The sequence below is a fragment of the Mus caroli genome, unplaced genomic scaffold (assembly GCF_978045245.1).
Source record: "Mus caroli unplaced genomic scaffold, Mus_caroli_1 scaffold_9, whole genome shotgun sequence".
Lineage (NCBI taxonomy): Eukaryota > Metazoa > Chordata > Mammalia > Rodentia > Muridae > Mus > Mus caroli.
Window position 1 is genome coordinate 40,636,700 of NW_028227264.1, and position 23,564 is coordinate 40,660,263.

General features: G+C 41.0%; 1 protein-coding gene across 3 annotated transcripts in view; it reads right to left on the minus strand.

Moving 5' to 3' along the window:
* Window positions 1-23,564, minus strand: part of Afg1l (AFG1 like ATPase) — a 161,205-nt gene that overhangs the window by 62,531 nt on the left and 75,110 nt on the right. For all 3 annotated transcript variants that reach the window (XM_021174127.3, XM_085842799.1, XM_085842800.1), the window contains one exon: window positions 18,533-18,591. In XM_021174127.3, coding sequence (XP_021029786.1) covers window positions 18,533-18,591 — 59 coding nt within the window. The remainder of the gene's footprint in view (window positions 1-18,532; window positions 18,592-23,564) is intronic.

Here is a 23,564-nt window from a genome sequence, read left to right on the forward strand (position 1 = left end):
TATTTTTTAGTAAAGCCAAAGAAGTAAATTAAGCACTAGTTATGGATTGTAAGAATATATTCTAAGTATGCATTCGGAAGCCTTTCTGAGGATTCTAACCTATGGGCCAGAGCACAGTCTGGCTTTTGCTATATGCATATATAAACTGAGACAAGGCTATCTCAGTATCCTGTCTAATGCACGAGAGCAGCTTACAAATGGGAAATGAAGACACAGACAGAGTCAGCAGCAAATGCACACAAAGGACTGTGTGCCCGGCACCCCTGGGATGATTAAGATTTTGTCAGAGAAAAAGTAAATCCACATAGTAGGAAAACAAATGTCTTAGGCATTTGGAGCCTGGAGAACTTGGCCAAACTATTGTTCACTGTGCACAGTTTGTGTCTTCACACTCAGATGTTGTTGAAACAGCAGACTTAAAAGAAATAATGTCAATGAATCCTACCAAGCACTATACATGACCTCTGGGGTAATTAGCAATCATTCAAAAGCAACAAGACTAAACTGTTCTATTCTTTATTACTGTCAGCTCTTATCTTGATCAGCATTTTAATAAAGATGGTTCGTTTCTAAGACAGTTTCATGAATCAGTCATAATTACATTCTGACATGCAGTGAATAGTAAAGCAAAACTAAATATCACTTCATCAACCTTTCTAACCTTTATGCAAGTATTAACTGTAAATAATTTTTACACAGTCCTACAACAGGGAATCTGCATATTTCTTAGCTTTGTACATACTTTACCCCAAATGAATTTCCTGTGACCTATACCTGAAAAACACAATCAGCCATAATTATCCAGTTTTGTGAGATGTTCAGGTGTTGCCTTTCAGAGTTCAAATCAACTTGAAGTATAAAAGGCTACTTTATTCTACAAATGACACAATATGCAAAGTGGGTGAAGTAGCCAAAAGCATCCCAGAGCATTGTGGCTTGAAAGAAGTCTACTTGGAATCACAACGTCATCAGAGAGCTATCCTCAAGCACTGACACTAGCAAGCATTGGTTCGTAGATGACAAGAGAGGAAGGGACGGCGGTGACTGAATTACATATGACATGTGCTCAAAGGACATTGGGGGAAGGGGGTGTGCAGTGCGGCACTTAGGATCTGAAGGGGAGGGTTGTTTCTTCATGCAATGCCAAATCGCCCAAGGGAACAGTTGGAAATGTGTCAGAAACAGGAGACTTAATGGAGGGGCACTGCTCTGAGCCTGAGCGGTCTACCTACCCACTTCAGCTTTCCCTCCACCCTTGCAAAACAGATAGGTTACTTCTGAGTTTTCAGGTGGCTAATTTATTTTTTGCTGGGGATCAATTTGAAAATATGTTAGGCCATCCAAGGGAACACAAATCAACCAGCAAAATAAACGAACACTGGATTTTAGGTGAGTTGGTTGTTTCTGAGCACTCCAAAATTTCAAAATAAATTCAAGAGTTCCTCCAAAAGAAAGTCTTCCCTCCCAGGAGTGAAAGGACAGTGCACAGACCATTGTGGACACACAGCCAGGTTCTCAGGATGGGAATCTCACTGGAAAATAAAATGAGGTTCACAGGAAACATACTGAGGGATATTTTAACCAAGCTGATCTCATTTAGAAACGGAAACCCTCTAAGAACACACTTCCATTTTCCTTAGCATCATTTCCATTTTAAGGTCAGTTCTTTGCAAAAAGCAATCTAAAATTACTCCCTGTGTGGCTTCTTATCATCTTCCTTATAAAACAATCTTACTAGAATGTTACCGATTTGAAGAGCGAAAGATTGACCGGGAGGAATTGAAAGCGCAGAAATGTATTTATTGTCTTCTGGGTGATAGAAATGTATTGTCTCCTGTGGGATAAATTTTGTTTAATTTCTCTGGTCGGCTCTCCTGCACAGTCATCCTTTCTAGAGGAGCAAGCTAAGGAGTAGGGAGAAGTTTTGTTTTGTTAAAAAAAAAAAGAAGAAAAGAAAGAAAAACAGATTTCCCAGGGGGAAAAAAAAAAAACAAAGTCTGATTAAGATTTAAACAAAGCTAAAGATGGCTCCATCGGAGGCCTGAGAAGGTCCGCTGCCTCATTAAGGACAACTGAAAACTTGGGATGCATTTTTGTTTCAAGGGAATCCAAAAGTCCTTGGTGTAAAAGCAGACGGGGGTGCGGGATCCATTCAGTCTCTCTGTACCACAACCATTCTGTCAAAAGTATAAAACACTGCCTGTGTGCAGCCAAGTCACAATGACTCTTCCAACATCAAAGGCTTTGCACCACGAGGGTTTTTTTTTCTTCAAAATTTATTCAAGCTAAGGGCAGAGAGACAACGATTCATACACGCTAATTATGCCTAATTATCTCTTCCCTTTTCTGACCAGCTCCGGCCAGGGCTAAATGCTATCTGGATTTCTCACAACCTCCCTCTGCCCTGTCCGTCCCGCCCCACAGTGGAGGCTTTGAAGAAAACAGTTGTGGCTTTTCAGAGTTCCCTCAAAGTAGAGTTCAAGCAAATTAAATAATGATTCTGTTAGTTTTGACACGTTTGTGCGTTAAATATGAGGACCTCTTGGTTAATTTGGCAAATTCCTCACGACTCTTCATGGGTAGATCATAGTAACGCCCGCCTGTATAGGAGCGTCTCCTTCTGTTTGCTTTTCATGATCCAAATGCAATGTTTATTGGATTAAAGTTCTTCTCTGCAGCCCTCCATGGTGGCCTGTGACAAAGAGCTTAAAAGTTCTTTTAATTGGCTTGAGTTTTAAGGGAAGGGAAAGGGAAAATTCTATTTCACATTACATCACTAGCCAAGAAAATTGCCATGTGTAATTAAACTAATTTATCTCATGATTCAAAGAAGCCACTAATTCATATTTAAGACACACTTCCTTTAAACCATTTTTGTCACCACAGAACTGATTCCTTGTAATTAAATTGAAAATAACTATTTATTCAAGGACAAAAATTCAAGTATTAAACTATATATTTTCATATAAGCCACAGCTGCTTGTATTTCAGTTAAAAACTAGTCTATAACTAATATATTTTATAGAAAATCTTTATTTTCATTTTAAAAGACAAGAAAAATATTTTTAAAACCATATGCTCCAAATTATTTTCTTATAGGCTGTCTAACACAAAGTATTCCTCTGGGGATAAAGATGGGTAAGAATTACCTCTCAAAATTATTTCACAAAAATTTAAAAATTTTTAATCCCATTTATCCACTTCAAAAACACAAAACAAGAACATGACTGCCAGTGACGTTTAATTCTTCTATCAATATATTTTTCAGTAATTTTAAGTCGATTTTTTTCTCAAGCTTGTATGAAATAAATTCATAGGGGATGCCTTGGGTAGATATCCTTAATTTACTTGGGTCCAAGAGACACTTATCACAGAAATGCATATGAAATGATCATGGGGGGGGGGGCGTCTTATAAGACATCAAACACCCTACAGGACTCAAGTGAACTCTAATGTTTTGTGGGAAGTCAGAGTTTCTTGAACCCAGGAGTCTGGTCTGCTACGTCTGATCTCCTTTGTTTCTTTCAGTTTTAAGTATTAAAAAGGCAACTCCTAAGTCAAGACAACATCATGTTAAGGAAGGATGACGTCTGCCTGTAAGGCTGACTGGGGTTGGGAGGGATAGCCCAGCAGACGCCAGCTAGGTAGACACTACCTATGAGGCTAATTCTGATGATTCAATGCACTATGCCAAAAGGCATCAGGAACACAGCAGCAAATAAGGCTCAGCAGTTGTGAAAGTCATAGCAGGCCAGAGAGCAAGATCCATTTACTGAGCAACTCTAGCATCCTAGCGAAGGTGCTGGACAAAGAGAAATGCCACTGTGGCTTGCCTAAGGTCATAATCAAGTTTTCTAAAGTTTGGCACTGAAGAGCACAGCGTACGAAGATTCTCAAAGTGTCGCTAACAGGCTAAGAGTCCCTCTGAAAAGATTCTCAGTAAAGAAAGTCATAAAGACCAGGATACAGCTTTCACGCTTTTAATCAAGAAGACATAACAGTCTAGAAATATTACCATGGAGATGTATAGTCATCCCTGAATATTACATAGTACAAACTTAGTAACAACAAAACTGTTACTCTCTTTGATTATTAAGTATCCATACATTGCATATTTAAGTCAAATCATAATAACAACACTTCTAAATGAGTAATGTTTTATCAGAAATGGGAATTTCCTAACAGCTGATGCTGGGACCTTACTGTTCTCCGATTTCATTTTCTACACGGCACTAACGGTAGAGAAAGATAAAATGGTGGACTGCTCTGCAGGTTGCTGGCCACCAGCTCACAACTATCGTGTCATTCACCCCAATTTTAGCATTTAAGGGAAAATAAAGAACTTTCAAAACAAGGCAACTTGCTGTCATTGGGGGATGACAGTCAGACGCTGAGTTACGGGTGGTGTCACCTGTGTGTGAGGAACAAGGCATAGGCTCATGGCCAGGACATTCCCACGAGGGTGTTCTTCTAGAGTTACTCTAGAGCTCAACTGACAAAGTTCTACAAAGAAAGTGAGATTCATGATGAATCTCTTTAAAACCTACAGACAGCATTTCTTTCATCATGGGAAAAAATATATCACACAAAATGGTCTGTGAGTGGTAGGCGGTGGAGTAAACAGGATTTCTACCCAAATATAAAAGACAGCCCTGATGCGTCACCTGTTCCCAGAACCTGATCAGATGGGAAGAGGAATCACTGCTAGCTAATTCGACCCTCACGGCTAAGATTAGTCTAATTGGAAGTAGCCTAAGAAAGAAAATCCTATTCTTCGGACAAAGTATAGTCGTCCTCTATAACTTTAATCACAACCATCTTAAATGCCGATGGTAGCACGGATTATGTTGAATGAATATTACTCAATCAACATACACTCAAGGCCTGTTATTCTTTTACTCTGTATAGAATACTGGGCAGCATGGACTCGGGCCGAGGCAGGAGAATTGCTGCAAGTTTGAGGCCAGTCTGAGTTTCACAGTGAGCTTTCGGCCAGCCTGACATACAGACCATGAATAATCAACCAATGGAGTGGAAAGAAGGCTACAGATATGGCTCAGACAGAGGCTATGTGACCAGTAGTTGACCAGAGCCTGGGTTCAGTCTCCAAGGCTGCAAGTACATACTGTGCCTGGATGCTTGCAGGTATGCATGTATCCGCATATGAAAATGAACTTTCATCTGATTCTAACAAAGCCAATAATGCCAAGTGACTGAATTAGCTGTAACTCCTCATGGCTCCCCTCTTGGAATCTGGCCAGACAAACTCTCTCCTTTTATCAAACATTTCTCCAGCTGCTGAAGTAATATCTTCTCTGAGAGCTACTACTGAGTCTACCCTAGCATGGAGTTCCTGTCATGTAAACATGTGCTGTTTACACATATGATCTGTTCATTCCTCACACGCTTCATCAGTGAGGGTCCACACACTGTCTGGGAAAGGGCAGAAAGGGCATGGTTAGGCTTTCAAGACCATTAGTCTCTGCCATGGGGACCCCACCCTGTAGCAGCAGTGTGAAAAGAGCTATAGATAACATACCAACAACAACAACAACAAAAAGGCATGAAGCTTTTTCAATAAAGCTTTATTCACAAAAGTAGGTAGCAGGCCAGATTTGGCCACTGCCTATGTATGCTGACCTTGGTACTGTTTCTGTAAACTACTGCAGTGCAGAGGCTGAGACAGATATATGTAATTGTAAAAAAATGATCTTGTGCAGATTCTAGCAAAAGTGTTAACAATTTTATTGATGCTTTAGAAAAAATACTTTAGAAATAATCACTTACTTTAGGGAAAAAAAAATCACTCAACATATAAAACCCACAACAAATACCACATCGCATCATCTGGCCAGTGGGGAGTTTTAAATTGCAGACTTTTAACAATTGCTATGTTAACCATCTTTCTTGCATAAGAGGAAGAAGCGCCAACACGGTGCTTTTTATTCGTATGTACCAAGTACATCTTGCTTTTCGTTGGAAGCATGGAGGGGAAATCTAAGTTTTACACAAACGCGCAAAGCCTCCAGTAAACGGAAGAATAGTAATGATTAGTTCATAAAATATTAATGAACTTAATTACTAATCACATTTTAAATGTACAGTCTTCATGGTTTCCTCCTTTCTGTACACCCTTCCTTCACGGTCATGCCTTTCGGGTTTTTCCTGTAACTTTTGACTCTGTAAGTCTCCAGGTAAGGACCAAGTGCCCCTTGGGAGAATCCTGACCTCTGCCCGCTCTCTCTGTTCAAGCTGCCTCTCTCTACCATGTACTCAGGCATCTCGTACTTAATTCAATTACAGAAGTGCTCACATGACATGATAGGAATGCTATTGCCTGAAATGTTTAATCAGATTCAATTCAACCACCACCAATTATTTTACTGTAATATCTCTATTTATAAGTTATTCATTTTGACTGGTGGTATGAAATCTTAAAAGTAATTCGCTCAGGAAATTTTATAAAGACTGTAATTCCTACATTATCATGTGTCCAAAAATATGTATCTGTGGGGTTTTTTTTATTTAACTCCTTCTGAAATGTAACAGAGATTTATTTATTTATCTATTTATTTATTTATACACTGGCCCATTTATTTGGGCAGGGTCTCACAATGTAGTCCAGGCTAGCCATGAATATGGGATTCTACTGCCTCAACCTCTCCAGTGCCAGGATCACAGGAGTCTGCCACCATGCTTGGCAAGTCTAGGGGGTTATATGTGCACACTGATCTAACCGATCAGAAATCATTATTCTTTTCATTGTTTCATCTTATGTGTATGGGTGTTTTGCTTGAATGGATGTGTGCAGCACCCTAGGAAGGTAGAAGACTGCATTGGATGCCGTGAAGCTGGAGTTCGGGGCAGTTGTTAGCTGTCATTTGGATACTGGGAATTAAACAGGACTCCCTTAAAAGAGCAGTCAGTGCTCTTAACCCCTGAGTCATCTCGCCAGCCCTGACACGGTGGGAACAAGTCTACTTTACTCTGGGATCTACCGGGAATAGACAGTTCTCAGACCAACTCGGGGATCCTCCCCATTTAATTTCTTTTCTTACTGACTATAGAGTTTTCCTTTACCCAGGAGTTAAATCACACAACAGATAAATATATTATTCTTGTTGGAGTTAGGCAAATTACACAGTGAATACTATAAACCTATTTTCTTTTTTTTTTTAATTTTTTTATTAGGTATTTTCCTCATTTACATTTCCAATGCTATCCCAAAAGTCCCCCATACTCTTCCCCCCCACTCCCCTACCCACCCACTCCCACTTTTTGGCCCTGGCGTTCCCCTGTACTGGGGCATATAAAGTTTGCATGTCCAATGGGCCTCTCTTTCCAGTGATGGCCAACTAGGCCATCTTTTGATACATATGCAGCTAGAGTCAAGAGCTCTGGGTTACTGGTTAGTTCATAATGTTGTTCCACCTATAGGGTTGCAGATCCCTTTAGCTCCTTGGGTACTTTCTCTAACTCCTCCATTGGGGGCCCTGTGATCCATCCAATAGCTGACTGTGAGCATCCACTTCTGTGTTTGCTAGGCCCCGGCATAGTCTCACAAGAGACAGCTATATCTGGGTCCTTTCAGCAAAATCTTGCTAGTGTATGCAATGGTGTCATCGTTTGGAAGCTGATTATGGGATGGATCCCCGGATATGGCAGTCTCTAGATGGTCCATCCTTTTGTCACAGCTCCAAACTTTGTCTCTGTAACTCCTTCCATGGGTATTTTGTTCCCAATTCTAAATAAACCTATTTTTTACTTTATCCTTAGGTCTTTTTTTCCTTCAGACATGATTTGTGACCATTGACTCAGAAAGCTGAGTCAGGAGGGTGATGAGTTCAAGTCCAACATGAGCAAAACTGGAAAACCTCACACGCTCACGAACACAGGCACAGACACAGACACAGACATACGAATGGAGTGAACGGTGACACTTGGACCTGCTTTGCCCATCTGGTGTCATCTCTGTAATAGTTTTTAACCCCAAAATTTTTCTCTTTGTTTTTATTTCTGCCGGCTTGTTTCTCTTCTGGTCTTATATTCAATTTATCTCCTTTACTGTACTAGTAACGTGACTTCTTTAATTGCTCTGAAAATAAAATTTCTCTGACTTGTTTTCCAATTCAGTGCGGTCATCCTGTGTTACTCTGAGCAACAAGTAAGTAGTCATGTCTTTCTCTCTTTCCTGCTCCGAGTCTGCCTTCCTATAAGTGTGTGTATGTGTGTGTGTGTGTACATGCACGCACATTTCTATGAGAGAGGGGGGAGACAGAGAGAGAACACACGCATGCCACTATGCACAAGATCAGAGAACAACTCTGTCGTCCTTTCTCTCCGTCCGCACGCCCACAGTTCTGAGGATTGACCTTGGGCCTCAGTCCTTTCTCCTACAGCCATTCTAATGCATCCTCAGAGAGGCACGTGGTACAAACGTATCCTCAGTACAACAGTGCTGAATTCAGGGTGGGACTTTAGGAGGTGGCTGTGGCCTGAGGATGCTGACCTTAGGGATGGACTGATAGATACTGTTATCAGGAGAGGTTCCTGGGGCGTGCATTCCTTCACGTTTCTCTGTGTGCCCCCTCCCCACCATGAGTGAATACAGCATGAGGACCCACTAGATCCACACCTAGTGATTTCCATGATCATGGAATTCCTGGCTTCCAGAACTTTACCAACTGACCTGTATTCTTTACAACACCCGTCCTGTTCCCAGTTATTCTAGCATCACAAACTGGACAAAGATACCTGCCACTACATTCACTTTTATGGTGGTAATGTTCAATCCATTTGCTTTGTGCTAATACTTCAACTTTAAATACAAGAGTCCTGTCCAGATCTGCTGATTTCCTGAGAACAACGGGCCAATCTGATCTGTTTAAAAAATTTATCCATCGGAATAAAAATATATGATCATTTTAGCTGTGTTGAAAATATCTCAAAGAGAATATTTAAATCACTTAAAATATTATTCAGGTACAATTTCAATCAGCATTTGGGATGCTCCTTCCCAGTATGGTCCTGTGTGTACATTATCCTCACACTTTCATGGCTTTAGTCAAGCTCTTGCATTATGCTGTGCTCCTGATGTCTGTGATTAGTAGGGCTTCTAGATAATCATTCCCTGAATAATTACACTAGATCCTCCCATGTGAGCATGGCCAGTGTTTGCCTAACTGCATCACACATGAAACAAAGCGGGAGGTGGGGGTTGGGAGGGGGGCTCTGTGCTCACCACTGTTTTCAGATTTATACTTTCCTATGTCTATGGTAAAACATTGCTGAGTAGCAGAACTAAGGGCAAAAAACTCTCTTTTTGCTTATAATTAAAATCCAAGGTGCTGAAAATGTAGGCTGGGCACAGAGGCCCTGAGTACACCACAGCGAGGAGGGAAGGGGTGGGGAGAGCAAACTCAGAGCTCATGTCTTGAACTGAGAGCACAATGGAGACAGATTATATTGGGAATGGTAATTGGCTTGGAGACCTCAAAGCCACACCTAGTGACAAACATTCTCCAGCAAGGTCACACCTTCTTCACTTACCCAAACAGCTCACCAACCGGGGACCAAGTCTTTAACTATCTGAGTCTATGTGGGACATTCTCACTAACCCATGTCATTCTGTTCCTTGGCCTCCATAGACTTGCGGCCATGCTATAATAACAACATACTTAAGTCTAAATCCGTAAGTCCTCAGATTCTTTCAGTCTAAATATTGTTTAAAAGGCACAAAATTTTTTCTGAGACACAAAGCTATCTCTTAACCTTAATCCCCTGTAAAAATTAAAAAAATATAAAATTTCATACTTTTAACATATAACAGCACAAAATATACATACAAAATAGACATACAAAATAGACATCCTCCATCCCTGGAACCAAATTCCCTATTAGTTACGTTTTCATTGTTGTGATAAAGGACCAGTCTGAGGAGACTGACAGAAGTTTACCTGGGCTTACATCTCCTGAGGGTTAGGTCGTCAATGGCAGGAACAGCATGGCAGTAGGCTGGAAGAGGATGCTGAAGTCTCAGATCTCAAACCACAAGTACAAAACAGAGAGCGTGCACAGGAACGGGTACTGGGCTTTGTGGTTTCAGTGACATCATCCAACAAGGCCACGCCCAAGTCTCCCCAAACAGTGCCACCAACTGGGAACCAAGAACTCAAATACCCGACGCTGTGGTGCCATCACACGCACTGACATTAAGGTGAATTATTGCTAAGGGTGCATGACTTAGCAAAGAACAAGCCATACGAAACGGGGAAGCATGTAAACACTCTGACTAGCCAAAGTCAACTAACATTCTCTAACACCAATGGCTTCACTGGAGAGCCCAGGCTGGAGCTGAGCCGAGTCACCAGGGAAGTGCTGAGACAGACCCGGACACATGCGTCCTAAAGGTACCTAAAACACCTCAAAGGTGGTGGTGGTGCATGTCCTTAATCCCAGCACTCAGGAGGGAAGGGCAGGCAGATCTCTGTGGGTTTGAGGCCAGTCTGATCTACAGAGTGAGTTCCAGGACAGCCAGGGCTACACAGAGAAACCCTGTCTCGAAAAGCAACTCTCAATAGACTCGAGTTATTCCGATGGATAAATTTTTTAAACAGATCAGATTGGCCCGTTGTTCTCAGGAAATCAGCAGATCTGGACAGGACTCTTGTATTTAAAGTTGAAGTATTAGCACAAAGCAAGATATTCAGCCACTGCCAAATTAAAAAAAGAAAAATTCTTAGCCCATTTAAAGGAAATAATAGACTCAAGGCAATGAACACTGTGTCTTAGCATCTGATCTAAATTACCAGATATGGGGGAATTAATCAACAACCAGAAATAGCTGAGATGGGAGAACTTACATATGAAGACATTTAATACAGTGGCTTCCACTTTGGGGATGTAGAGATGTATAATTTTGAACTCTGGATATTACTTATAAAGCAAATATTAAAAGACCCTGAAAGCATCAATATGGACGACTGCCCCAATACCTAATGAGCAACAGGAATGACATTTCTCCCAAGCAGCCTACATATCATCTTCTGCACTATGAAAGGCAGCCAGCCAGAGGGAGAAGCTTCCAGCCCAGTGCCAGCTCTGTTTAAGACTCTGTGTGTGTGTGTGTGTGTGTGTGTGTGTGTGTGTGCACACATGTTTTTACATTGATTGATTGTGAGGGGATGGGGGAGGGGGGGACATGTACTCTATGTGTGCAGGCATGCCATGGCACATATACAGTTGTCAGGAGACAACTTTCAGGAGTCAGTTCTCCTCTTCCACCAAGGATTTGACTCAGGTCAATGACTTTACTCACTGAGCTATCTATGTGGTCCTCATCATGATATATCTATGTGTGTGTGTATATGTATATGTATGTATATATATATATATATATATATATATATATATATTGCCAGCAGAGCTCTAACATCATCAACTGTTTAGTCCTCTGACCAAAGACATCCATGGAACTTGTGACTGAGGCCCACATCATCACTGCCACCCAGAAGACTATAGGTGCCTTCCCCAGGGAATTGTGGTACTGGACTTACAGATACTGCTACAGCTATGGGCAAGCTCAGCTCTAGCTGAACAGGAAGTCCACTGGCATGGGCTTCTGTGTACCCACCCATAACATATCATGGGTGTGACTTGCATATGGAGAGAGGGCTCAGATGTAATGATATCAAGAACGTTTTTTTTGGTTTTTGGTTGTTTTTTGTTTTTTTGGGGGGGGTTGTTTGTTTTGTTTTGTTTTTTGTTGTTGTTGTTGTTGTTTTCGAGACAGGGTTTCTCTGTGTAGCTCTGGCTGCCCTGGAACTCACTTTGTAGACCAGGCTGGCCTCAAACTCAGAAATCCACCTGTCTCCAAGTGCTGGGATTAAAGGCGTACGCCACAAGAGACACTGAAGCTCCGATGGGCACCCTGCGAGGCCCTGAGGATGTGGTTTTCTGTTCAGCATCACAGTGACCCTCACTCATCAGCCTTTGATGCTGAGGCTGCACTGCTCCCAAGAACCTCTCTATCAAATTCATGTCCTGGTATACAATGGATTCGGCTACATAAAAAGTACAGCCAACTCTATGTCCATATGACTCCAAGGAGTCACGTCTTCTGATCTTGAGCCCCAGTGAGCACATGCAGAAAGAAAGGGCCTCAGTTCCCTATACATTTCCACCAATGCAGTCCCTCCATACACAGACAGTTTCCGTGCTGGATTCCCCAGAGAAGAAGTGCTGAAGGTCCTACAGTGAAGTGCTGAAGGTCCTACAATGGCATACATCACCAATAAAGTTTACTGTACTCCCCCAAAGGAAGAAAAGATGTTCAGCCACAATGTGACCCTACCTCAGCCTCAGTGGGATGTGTATTGGTTTTTATTTGTTTGCTTGTTTTCCAAGAAAAGAAACAAGCATTGTCAAGGATGTAGAGGCACTACGACCTCGATGGTGGGAACATAAAATAGTAAGGCCTCTATAGAGAGCAGTATAGAGAGCAGTATACCCATGTCTCAAATAAATTAAGTATGCAATTACCACATGTGATGATTAATTTCCATCGCCAACTTGACTAATCGCCATGGAAACATATCACAAGTGTGTCTATGAAGATGTTTCCAGAAAGTCTTAACTGAGCAAGGAAGACTCACTTGATTGTGGGCAGCACCATCCCATGGGCTGGGTCCCAGACTGAACAAAGAGAACACTACCGAGTCCAGCACTCCCTCTGCGCTCCGGCTGTCCACGCACTGTGGTCAGGACCTCACACTCCTGCTGCCATGCCTTCGCAGTCATGCTGAACTGTATGCCTTATAAACTGTAAGGAGTTTAACAGCAAGAACAAACATAACTGATGTGCCTCGTTCCACTTCTAGACTCCAAAGGACATGGCTGTCCTCATTGGGCCTTTGCCAATCTGACACAAACTAGTTATCTGGGAAGAGAAACCTCAATTGAGAAAATGCTTATATCAGATTGGTCTGTGGGCAAGCCTGTAAGGCATTTTTTAAATGTTTGACATGGAAAGGCCCAGCACATTGTGGACAATGCCACCCCTCAGTAAACAGTCCTGGGTGCTATAAAAAAAAATCAGGATGAACCAGGTAAGAGGAGCGAGTCAGTCAGCAGCACTCCTCATGGCCTCTGCTCCTGTTCCTGCCTCCAGGTTCCTGCCTTGGGTTGCTGCCGAGTTCCTTCAGCGCTAGACTATGATCAGAACGTGATAGGCAAACAAATCCTTTTGTGCTCCCATTTCCTTGGTTACGGTGTTTTCCACGGCAATAGAAACCCTACCCAGGATGACATGTGTTTGCACCAAAAATGTTCACGGTGGCTTTACTCACAATAGCAAAAATGTGCAGATATCTCAAATATCCATCAGCAAAGGACTGGGTAAACAAAATGTGGTATATATAATAATAGGTAATTTTCACACCATTCAAAAGAACAGAGGCCAGGCACAGTGGTACAAACCTATAATCCCAGCACTCTGGAGACTGAGGCAAGAGGAGTGTCAGCTCAGGACCAGCCTGGCCACACAGTGAAACCTTGCCTTTAAAAGTGGGAGAGGGCAGAGAACAAAATGCTCAGATATGCGACCACATGGATAGACCTTGAAAACACTATTTTTCTCTACTTTCTTATGTGACTTCTTTTCTTTTCCATGTGTGTATGTGTGTGTGCTGTGCACATAACCTGAGGGTTGACATTGGCTGTCTTTCTCAATTGCTCTCTACTTTATATACTTACAAGGGCAGGACCTTTTTACCAGGCCAGCTTGCTCTGAAAACCTGTCTCTGCCTCCTGCCCTTACTAGATCCATGCTTGTATGACAAGTGTTCCATACATACATGCCCTCAGTCCCTGAGTGATTTCTTTAACTCGAGTGCTATCTAGAAGTGTATGTCTTCATTTGCAAACAAGAAACTCTGACTTACCATACGTTATGGTGCTGCTCACGGGTGATTGGACACGGTGTCCAGAGACTGTGCTCTACCTGATTTCTGTCTTTCAGATTTACTAGTAAGACTGGCTCGCGGGGTTGCTCAGATCCTTGCTGCCGTTTCCCCACAGCTATAAAAAGCTCTATGAGAAGCATCCTCTCCTAAGGGAATCAGTCCTCTGATGGTTCTGTCACTTTTCTTACATGCTTGGAGGCCATCCCTATATGGCACGCTGATTCAAAATGAGTAAACATCACTGGTCAATAGAGCATGCTAGTATCATGGCGTGCTAATACCACAGTACCAGGCACATACAGACAGCCTGTGCAAGCACTGTTACTATGGCCACTTTACATTTTTAATCACATAATTCTAATATCTCTATCAATTTGATTGATGCCACTGTCAGGTGGTCTTTTCACACTAATTTGAGATCTTCCTGGTCTTTGGAGGGAGTGTTTTTTCACTAAAACCTGAGAACATTTTTGTAACGTCATGAGACTTGAAGCTTATTTTAATTAGACATTTATAGTGTGTATGTGTGTGTGTGTGTGTGTATATATCATAATACAAGTAATTTAAATACATACACACACACACACAAAGCAGGCATGGTAGTGCACACCTTAACCCCAGCACTCTGATCTCTGAGTTCCAGGACAGACAGGACTACATAGAGAAACCCTATCCAGGAAAAAATATGCATACCATAGATGTATCACCTTAACTCTGGCTTTAAGCATATCCACTGGGTTCTTCATCAGCATTATCCATTTAGGGAACCTTTCATCATAACAGATACATTACTAACTAGACACTCTGTCCTCAGTATACACAGTATCCATTCCTCTGGGCCTGGGATAGATCAGGGTTAAGAACTCTTGTTCTTAAAGACAATCTGATTACGATTCCCAGCATCCAAATGGCAGCTCGCAGCCATCCATAACTCCAGATTCAGGATGCCCATGATACACAGACATACATGTAAGCAAGACACTCATAGATATTAAGTAAATAAATATCCATTCTTTCTTCTGCCCAACACCTGATACCCTCCAGTCTAGTTTTGCTCTCTATATACAAGTCAATTTAGGTAACTCACATAAACAAATCACACAATATTTGGCCTTTCAAAAAAAATGTATCCTTTTTGTTCCTGGCTTGTTTCACTTCATAGAGTGTTTTCAAGATTCATTCATATTATAGCTATAAGTCAGAATTTCAATCCATTTTATGACAGAATACTATTCTAATATATATATGTACTGTTCCAATACATATATATACTATTCTAACATACATGTATACAATTCTAATATATATGCATACTATTCCAATATATAGTATATTTTATTTATACACATTTATACCATATTTATTGATATTTATTGTATTTTAATTATACAATTCCCTACCATTCCTATTATCTAATAAAAGTGTTATTATTTATTAAGAGCTTACATAAGTGCTTGTTATTTTTCAATACATCAAGCAATAAACTATAAGCTTCTGTGGTACATTATAAATTCTGTTTACTAGGGAGAAACAAAGAAATATATTTATTTTTTAAAAATATTTATTTACTTATTTAATGTGTGTAAGTACACTGTAGGTGTCTTCAGATACACCAGAAGAGGACATCAGATTCCATTACAGATGGTTGTGAGCCACCATGTGGTTTCTGGGAATTGAACTCAGGTCCTCTGAAAGAACAGTCAGTGCTCTTAACCACTGAGCCATCTCCCCAGCCCCGAAAATGTATTTATAATATTATTTTCCCTCAATAAATTCTAATTTTCTTTTTACTAAACTAATAAGACTCTGTTATTTTTATATCTTTATTTAGAGAGAACACGTTTATGTACATGTGTGTGTGTGGCTGCACACATATATCATAGTGTGTGTGGAGGTTGGAGAACCATTTCTGAGAGTCAGTTCTCTCCTCCCACCAGTGCCTCTATCCCTTTACCAAATCATCAGCACCCCTATGTGCTTACATTGGTTTCTGCTGTACATTTCTCTCAGCTGGGCCAAGATGAAAGTCATGTTATCATCTGTAGTAGGTAAGATTTAAAGTGAATTAAATATGAAGCCATCCTTGCTTTCAAAGGAGTCTTCACACATACAAACTGCTCAACTTTGCTTTCTGTTGCTTTGATAAAGCACTGTTCAAAAGCATATTAGGGAAGGGAAGGGCTGATTTCACTTTCATGGAGGGAAGCAAAGGTCCCCAAGACAAGAGCCTGAAGACAGGAACTGAAGCGGAGACCAAGGTAGGCTGCTTATTGGCTTGCTTTCCAGCCTGGCTTTTTTATACAGCCCAGGCCCCACTTGCCTAGGAATGGTGCCACCCACAGAAGGCTATGCCTCTTGTATCAATTAGCTATTAAGACAGAGCCCCACAAGCATGTCCCCCAGACCTTCCCTCATGACGGCCACTCTTGTGGTTAAACAGCAAAAAGACGGACAAGCTCCACCTGCGCCAGGTCTAGTTTCTTGTCATTGACCTGTGCTCTGTTATGTATGAGAGAACTTTGCAATGAACTGGACATTTTAGATATTTTCTTTTTTTTTTAATATATTTTTTTATATTTTTTATTACGTATTTTCCTCAATTACATTTCCAATGCTATCCCAAAAGTCCCTCATACTCTACCCCCCACTTCCCTACCCACCCATTCCCATTTTTTTGGCCCTGGCGTTCCCCTGTACTGGGGCATATAAAGTTTGCATGTCCAATGGGCCTCTCTTTCCAGTGATGGCAGACTAGGCCATCTTTTGATACATATGCAGCTAGAGTCAAGAGCTCTGGGGTACTGGTTAGTTCATAATGTTGTTGCACCTACAGGGTTGCAGATCTCTTTACCTCCTTGGATACTTTCTCTAGCTCCTCCATTGGGGGGCCCTGTGATCCATCCAATAGCTGACTGTGAGCATCCACTTCTGTGTTTGCTAGGCCCCGGCCTAGTCTCACAAGAGACAGCTATATCCGGGTCCTTTCAGCAAATGCTTGCTAGTGTATGCAATGTTAGATATTTTCTAATGCAATCTTTACATTGATTCTTGGACATGTCAGCTCATGGTCAATTTGAAATTATGAATTATTCATTTTGGGTGCTCTTCTGTCTTCAGAAAAATCAAGAGCAGAAAAAGAAAAGGAAAGGAAATTTGATGGGTCCATTTAGTTGTCTGTCATTGGTATCGTATATTGAATTATGGTAAATTACTGGCCACAGAGGAATAAAAGGCTCAAATTTCCTCCAGAAAAGTATATAGACAAAGTTCTGTGAGCCTTCTTTTTCTATAGCTCGTGTATTAGCACCATATGAAGATACTATTTTGGGCACGATTTTTCTTCATTTCTTGTCTGTATTGTGGTCTCTTTATAGACTATATTACTTTGGAGTAGAGCAGAAACATCGCAAATCACCTCTCCCCATGTGTGAAGCATGAATATCAAAGGGAGACATTACTGACAGGATGGACCCTCTGAAAGCACTTTCCTCACTTCTATAAATATCTCGGAGAAATTAAGTTCCCCGGGAACCTAAAATTGGTGAGGGAAACAGATGTTTGAATTCTTCTGCGTTAGTTCTCTGTTAGGCACCAACAATAATCCAGCGTTATGGTAAAGAACTTGTCTGACTGTGTGTTTAGAGTATCTGAAGCTATTTCAACTCTTCCTTCTTAGCACGAAAATTTGAAGTTTAGTTTTTGCTAAATAAAACTTTATTCTTTTTTGAATATGTTGATATGCATCAAGACCATTTGCATATCTAAAATTAGATAAATTACATTTGGCACATAATTGAGCGTCATTTGGGAACTCTATACTTTGCTTTCTGCGTTAAGTATTTGTGTACATTTTGCATTCTCAACAAGATTATAGAGATAAAAACCACCTATTTCATAATTCTATTACCTACTCTGACTAGTGTGGCAGTTTGCACAGAGTAGGTTTTCAAGAAATATTGGTAGGCTATAGAATTAGTGAATAATCATGCAAAAATTACTTAAAATTAACAGTAAAAAGGGGAGGCTATTTTATCTTAATGATATTGTAATGAAGACTATTTTAAACTCTGTGCGGCAATGACACACACAAATATTTAAACTATTTATGTGCCTCAACTTGACATAATTTCATGATAACTTGATGGCAATCACATTTAAATATATTAGAATATTTTTGTAATAATGGTGTTCTAGAATAGCAACTTTAATAGCTAGGAAAACATGTTAATAATGGCCATTAGCCTGAAGGAAACAAAGAACACCAAACCCTCTTTTTCAGAAATAAATGTATAAGTTTAAACATTCTGCTATAATATTTATAAGCAACCCTTAAATTAAGATTTATAAAATGTAAACTATCAAATGTTTCAGCTAGGGGACAACTTGGACTATGTTTTGTAATTTTTCCCACAAACACGCTAGGCAATACTATTTAAAAAGATATCTGCTCTTGTCTGACTACTGGATAGGAAGATGAATTCTGCTTGATGCAAGACCGAAGTCTTCCTACTAATGAGTCAGGAGTCATCTGCTTGTGTCACTCAGTGGATGAACAAATGATTTCCCCTTACCTTCAGGACAGCTATAAATGGCACAAAGTTAGCCCTCTGGAGTCCATTTTTATAGAGATCTGAAACAAACAAACGCATAAGCCTTTTACTTCACGTCAGTCACCATGAAACTTTATCTTGAGCCTGGCTAAGGAAGCTTTCTACTGACTAAGGGAGTGAAAGAAAAAAAAAAAAATCACCAAAATTATTTCTAGTCATACAATACCAAAACTCACTACACTTTTCATAGAAGAAAAAATTAGCAGCTATGGAAAAATGCCCAGTGGGAGGAAGATAGGGTTGAGAATGGGAAGCCATGCCTTCAGAATCCCAAGGCAATCATCCAGTGTAGGAAGAGGACCGATGGAAAGGCACAGTGACACACACCCTCAGTCCCAGGCAAATCAGAGAGACAGGCGGATCGCTGAGTTAAAATTAACCTGATTCTACACAGAGAAAACAAAAACAAAAACAGACCAAAAACAAAAATAGAAGAAGAAGGAGAAGGAGGAGGAGGAGAAAAAGAAGGAGATGAAGACAAGACATATCTAAAAACACTTGGTCCTTGAACATAGAGGAAAGGCTTCATTATCTTTTCCTGTCCTGTAAGTTCTCAGTGATTAACTAAAAGCCATGTAAAATTAACCATTAAAAAAAACATCATTAGACAAAGACTACTCCTGAATTTGTACCAAGGTGACATATTTGCTCAAAAGGCCAGTATAAGTGAATTGTCTAAAAGTCCAAATGCTCTTCCTAGTAGCCTAAGACATCAGGTAATTATATCACAGGCAAAAATCTTCTTACTTAGATACTTTGTTAACATATGAATCTGTCACTGTGAATGCACGCTTATACAAAATATAGATACATAAATACACTTGTTTTCAAAAGCAAACAAAAAGAAAATAGCAGCACACTTTTAAGGATTTTATACTTTTCTTCTTTTTCTTTTTTTTGTTTTGTTTTGTTTTGTTTTTTTGAGACAGGGTTTCTCTGTATAGCCTTGGCTGTCCTGGAACTCACTCTGTAGACCAGGCTGGCCTCAAACTCAGAAATCTGCCTGCCTCTGCCTCCCAAGTGCTGGGATTAAAGGCCTGCGCCACCACTGCCCAGCTATACTCTTCTTTTAAAGGAAGAAGACATTTGCTAACCAGCATGACACACATGTGTGACTGCAGAACTCAGGAGGCACACATATGTAACTGGAGTTCTCAGGAGACACACATATGTAACTGTGGTCCTGAGGATGGCACACATATGTAACTGCAGTACTCTGGAGGCACACATATGTAACTGTGGTCCTGAAGATGGCACACATATGTAACTGTGGTCCTGAGGATGGCACACATATGTAACTGCAGTACTCAGGAGGCACACATATGTAACTGTGGTCCTGAGGATGGCACACATATGTAACTGCAGTACTCAGGAGGCAAATGCTCAGAAGACTCCAGTTAAGGCCAGCCTGAGCTATATAGAATTGCTTTGTCTTTAAAAATCAGAACAAGGGCTCACATCCACTTGTAACTCTAGCTCCAGGGCATCCCACAACATATTCTGGCCTCCCTGGGTACTCATATACATGTGCACATACCCACACCCATATACTTAAATAAACAATAAAGTAAGTATTTAAAAAAGAAAGAGGGTGCTGTAGAAATGGCTCAGTTCTTAATCACACTTGCTGCTTTTACAGAGGGCCAGAGTTCCGTTCCCAGCAAACATGTCAGGAAGCTCACATCAGTCTGTAACCTCAGGCCCAAGGGATCTGATGCCTTCTTTTGGCACCTACAGGCACCTTCATGCACATGCTTACACATACATGCAGACGAGAACATATATACATATAAATTAGAACAATATTAAAACCTCAAAATGTTTTTAAGGGCCGGGCGTGGTGGCGCACGCCTTTAAACCCAGCACTCGGGAGGCAGAGGCAGGAGGATTTCTGAGTTCGAGGCCAGCCTGGTCTACAAAGTGAGTTCCAGGACAGCCAGGGCTACACAGAGAAACCCTGTCTCGAAAAACAAAAAAAAAAAAAAAAAACAAATGTTTTTAAGGGAGGCTTCTTTGAAAAAAAATTCTTAAAAGTGAAAAATCTTATTGCATCATGTCTTAGTTAGGGTTTTACTGCTGTGAACAGACACCAGGACCAAGGCAAGTCTTATAAAAAGCAACATTTAATTGGGGCTGGCTTACAGGTTCAGAGGTTCAGTCCATTATCATCAAGGTGAGAGCATGGCAGTATCCAGGCAGGCATGGTGCAGGAGGAGCTAAGTCTTCATCCAAATGCTGCTAGTGGAAGACTGACTTCCAGGCAACTAGGGTCAGGATCTTATATCCACACCCACAGTGACACACCCATTCCAACCAGGCCACACCTATTCCAACAAGGCCACACCTTCAGATGGTGCCACTCCCTGGTCCAGTGATATACAAACAATCACATTCCACTCCCTGGTCCCCATAGACTTGTTCAAAAACATGAGTCTATGGGGGCCATACTTAAACATAGCATAATGCAAAATGCATTTAGTCCAACTTTCAAAGTCCTCATCGTCTATAACAGTTGCAACAATGTTAAAAGTCCAAAGTTCAAGGTCTCTTCTGAGATTCATTCAACTTAATTAACTGTAATCCCCAAAGCAAGGCAGGAAACCAGCTGGGCAAACTCCAAACTCTGCATCTCCATGGCTGATGTCAAAGCGGTCTTCAGATCTCCACTCCTTTTTCATCTTTGTTGACTGCAACAAACTGCTTTCTCCTGGGCTGGTTCTACTCCCTGTTAGCAGCTTTCCTCAGCATGTATCCAATGGCTCTGGCATCTTTAACATCTGTGAGTCTCCAAGGCAATTTCAATGTTACAGCTTCTTGTTTCAGTGTCTGGGATTCCACTTGATCTTTTGGACTCCTCCTAAGGGCTGGCCTCACTTTTCCAGCTCTGCCCTCTGTAGCACTCTAAGCTCAGGATGATCCACTCCACTACGGCTGCTGTTCTTGGTGATCATCCCACGGTACTGACATCTCCAATACACTGGGGTGTTCCACTCCAACTAGGCTTCACCAATAGCCTCTCATAGGCTCTCTTCAGGGTGCCAAGCCTCAAATTCTTTGCATGACCCCTTCAGTCCTGGGCCATCAACTACAGCTGAGGCTTCACCTTCTCCAATGGCCTTCCCTGGCCTCTCACAGTGCTAAGCCTCAGTTTCTCTCCATGATCCCTTCATTCCTTCACAAGCAGTAGCACCTGAGTGACTCTTACACATTACCAAGTCCAGCCTCAGCATGAGGTACAACCTCGGGTATCTCTGGAACACAGCTTCTTTGTGCTCCCAGAAAACAATTTCCAGAAGATTTCACCTCAGTGATGCTGGTCTCTTCTTAATCACTGCTAATTCCTTAGCTCCAGCTAACCACCATCAATTTTCCCAGTAGTTCCTTCCATTCTTAACTCTAGAGCCAGAGCCACGTGGCTGAAGCTGCCGAGTTCTGCTGCTTACAGGAACTAGAACATGATCCCCTTGTACTATTACATTATCATTAGCTTTATGTTTTCTAAATCCTTCACTGCCTAAGCTTGGCTATCCTGGTTCTTGCTCTGTAGATTGACCTTGAATGCAGAGATCAGTATTCGATTAAAGGTGTGTACCACCATACCTGGATCTAATTAAGCTGGGTAGAATCTTGCCCCAAGGTCCCACTCCCTTAATCTGTTATCTCCTAGAACACAAGATTTTGCTCCATTTCACTTCCTGGTACTCCTTTAATATTCGAACAATTTATTTTATATTTTGCCTTTCTAAGCTTGCTATGCTTGTTCAAACTTCTCTTTGTGAGACTTAACCAGAGAACAAAGTCTCTGCTGGGCTTTTTTGAAACTTCTTTTGTCAATGCAATTAATCCAAGTCTCTTCACCTTAGCCTCAGGTAAACTTTTCAGACAAGGACAAAAAGTAGCCACACTCTTCACCAAAATACCACAAAACCAGTCTTTATGCCACATTCTGAAATTCTTCTCCTTTGAAATCTCTTGGGCCAGGTCAACACAGTTCAAATTACTCCCAGCAACTAAGTCTTCCATATTCCTACTAGGATGACCCACTAAGCCCCATTTAAAGCATTCCATTGCTTTCCAAATACAAAGTCCCCAAATCCACATTCTTTCGAATAAAAACATGGTCAGGCCTATCACAGCAATACCCCACTCCCAGTACCAATTTGTGTCTTAGTTAGGGTTTTACTGCTGTGAACAGACACCAGGACCAAGGCAAGTCTTATAAAAAGCAACATTTAATTGGGGCTGGCTTACAGGTTCAGAGGTTCAGTCCATTATCATCAAGGTGAGAGCATGGCAGTATCCAGGCAGGCATGGTACAGGAGGAGCTGAGAGTTCTAAGTCTTCATCCAAATGCTGCTAGTGGAAGACTGACTTCCAGGCAACTAGGGTCAGGATCTTATATCCACACCCACAGTGACACACCCATTCCAACCAGGCTACACCTATTCCAACAAGGCCACACCTTCAGATGGTGCCACTCCCTGGTCCAGTGATATACAAACCATCACACATCAACAGTTGTCTTTGACAGCCATCCTATTATGCTATTGGATTTTTATAAATTTTAAAAATGGAAACAGTAAAACAGTTTCCTCCATAGTGAAAAACACAAAATAGATTATACTGTACGTCAGGTTTTTTGAAGTATAGCATTATAGGACCTTTTCTATATTTCCTTATTTAAAGAAAAACTGAAAACTGTGAGAGATTTCAACAGCCATATTTTTATGAAAATAAAATGGTCATTAGAAAACATTTATTTTCCTTAGAAATAATAACCATGGCATCATTACAGTGAGGGGGGATGTGTATATTCTGTGGTGTAATCATGGCATCATCACAGTGAGGGGGGCTGTGTACATTCTGTGGTGATCAAGGGAAGGCTTTGTTTCACGTACACCTAAATTTTTTCTTAAAGATTTATTTATTGTTATATCTAAGTACACTATAGCTGTCTTCAGACACACCAGAAGAGGGCGTCAGATCTCATTAC